Raw genomic sequence first — 2,110 nt, 5'->3', positions numbered from 1 at the left:
CACTTATAATCCCAGCGCTTGGGAGGCTGAGACAGGAGGATCACACAGGTTTGAAGCCAGCCTGGGCATGGTGGTGCACACTTATAATCCCAGCGCTTGGGAGGCTGAGACAGGAGGATCACACAGGTTTGAAGCCAGCCTCGGCTACTTAGTGAGGCTCTCAGCAACTTAGACCCCGTTTCCAAATAAAGTATAAAATAGGTCTGGGAGTGTAGTCCAGAGGTAGAAAGGTCCCTGGGTTCCAACCCAGTACCACAAAAAAAAAAAAAAAAAAAAAGAAAGAAAGAAAGAAAGAAAGAAAGAAAGAAAGAAAAGAAAAGAAAAAGAAAAAATAGAAAAAAAGATAGGCTGGGAGTATAGCTCAGAGGTACAATGCCCCTGGGTCTATCCCCAGTGTCGCAAAAATAAATAAATAAATAAGATAAAATAAAATAAAAGTCGATTGCATAGGAAACAGTAGAGCAAAATAAGGGAAAGCAGAATTTCTTTCAGGAAAGTGATAGGTCTTGATGGGAATGAATGGTTCCCAACCCAGCTACCGCACCTGCTCTGCATCGCCCTTCCCATCCTGCCTCCATTACCTTACCTTCTCCACTGGCCTAGCCCTCCTCTTCTAAGGTCTGGCCCCAACCAGCCTGCTTTGCCCAGCCGCGCCCCGCCCGCCTCAGCCAGGCCCGACCACACCCACGTGCCCCACCCCAACGAGGCCCGGCCACGCCCCCAGCAAGACCCGGTTCCACCCTAGGGGTCTGCAAGGCCTGGCACGCCCCCCGAGCCCCGCCCAGCGAGGGCTGACCCCGCCCACGAGCCCCGCCCGACGAGGCAGGAACGCCCCTAGCCACGCCGGGGGAGACGCGACCACGCCCAGGCGCCCCGCCCGGCGAGCAGGCCCCGCCCACGGCCCCGCCGCCGCGCTCACCTGTAGGCCCAGGGCGACACGCTGCGCAGGTGGGTGGGCGGCCGGAAGCGGCGGTCGGCGGGCCCGCCGCCGGCCGGGCAGCTCGCGTTGCGCGCCTGCTCCCGCGGGCCGAGCTGCAGCGTGTGGTGGAAGGCGCTGAGCACGCCGGCCGCCAGCCGCCCGTACAGCTGCTCCAGGAGCTCCTCGGGCCGCTCCGCGCAGCCCCGCGTCCGCGCCGGCCGCCGGCCCGCCCGCCGCGCGCCCGCCGCCCGGCCCGGCGCCAGCAGCAGGCCGGCCGCCAGCATCCAGACCTGCGGGACAGGCCGCTCAGCGCTGACCCCGGCCGCGGCATGGGCGCCGCGCGCGCCGGGCCCCGCGCGCCCTCCCCGCCCGCCCGCCGCCCGCGCGCGCCGCGCCGCCCCGCCCGCCGCCCGCGCGCGCGCCCCCGGCCGCCGCCGCCGCCGCCCCCCGCGCGCGCCCGCGCCCGGGCCGGCTGCGGGGCGCGCGTGCACGTGTGCGTGTGCCTGCCGGGCTGCTGCGCCGCGGGCTGCGAGTGCCCGTGAGCCGCTCACCAGCGCGCCGCGCATGGCCGCCGCCGCCCCCGCCGAGGAGAGCCGCCGCCGCCCGCAGGGGCCGCGCACCCCGCGCGTCGTCGCCGCCGAGGACTGGCCCGGCGGCCGTGGGCTCCCGTCTGCCCCGCGGAGGCGCCGCGCCGCCCTCAGCTCTGAGGGGACCGCCGAGGAGGCGGCGCCAGCGAGCCGCTCCGACCCGAGGGAAGGAAGGCCGAGTGATGGCCGGTGCGCGCAGAGGACGCCGCCCACCGGTCACGCCGCCACGCGAATGCTGTGATTATGTCAGAGCCGTCACGCGTCGAAAATAAAAGCAAACATCAGTGCTAGCTGAAAGCTTTGTGAAAGCGCAGAAGTGTGTACTTCATGACTCCCCCAGTGCTTCCCAGCTTTGTATTTGACTCACTTGTAAACTACAGTTTGGTTATGCTGTGTAGAAAACATTTGTACATCTTGAATGTTCTATAATTGATGAGTGTAGTCATCGCTCTATTTACTGTGAAAATGTTTGAAATCTCCAACTTAAGCACTTTACAGCTCTTGGTGAGTCAACATTTGTTTTGGGTTATAAAACATTTTTTTCTGACTAGCAGATAAGTTAATTGTTCGTGTTCTTTTCTGCTGAAGTGGAAGTAAAGGCATC

The 2,110-nt window shown here is 63.6% G+C and overlaps 1 protein-coding gene across 1 annotated transcript in view; it reads right to left on the bottom strand.

Moving 5' to 3' along the window:
* Positions 1–1,224, bottom strand: part of IL17D (interleukin 17D) — a gene marked incomplete at its 3' end in the record, with an annotated part of 12,810 nt that extends 11,586 nt beyond the window's left edge. Inside the window, exon 1 of the mRNA XM_080719951.1 lies at positions 920–1,224. Coding sequence (XP_080576077.1) covers positions 920–1,203 — 284 coding nt within the window. The 5' untranslated portion in view covers positions 1,204–1,224. The remainder of the gene's footprint in view (positions 1–919) is intronic.
* Between the last annotated feature and the right edge of the window lie 886 nt (positions 1,225–2,110).

This window comes from Muscardinus avellanarius (assembly GCF_963383645.1).
Source record: "Muscardinus avellanarius genome assembly, chromosome: 2".
In the NCBI taxonomy this organism is placed as follows: domain Eukaryota; kingdom Metazoa; phylum Chordata; class Mammalia; order Rodentia; family Gliridae; genus Muscardinus; species Muscardinus avellanarius.
Note: the sequence above shows the minus strand (reverse complement) of the source record. Positions and strands in the feature narration are given on the sequence as shown.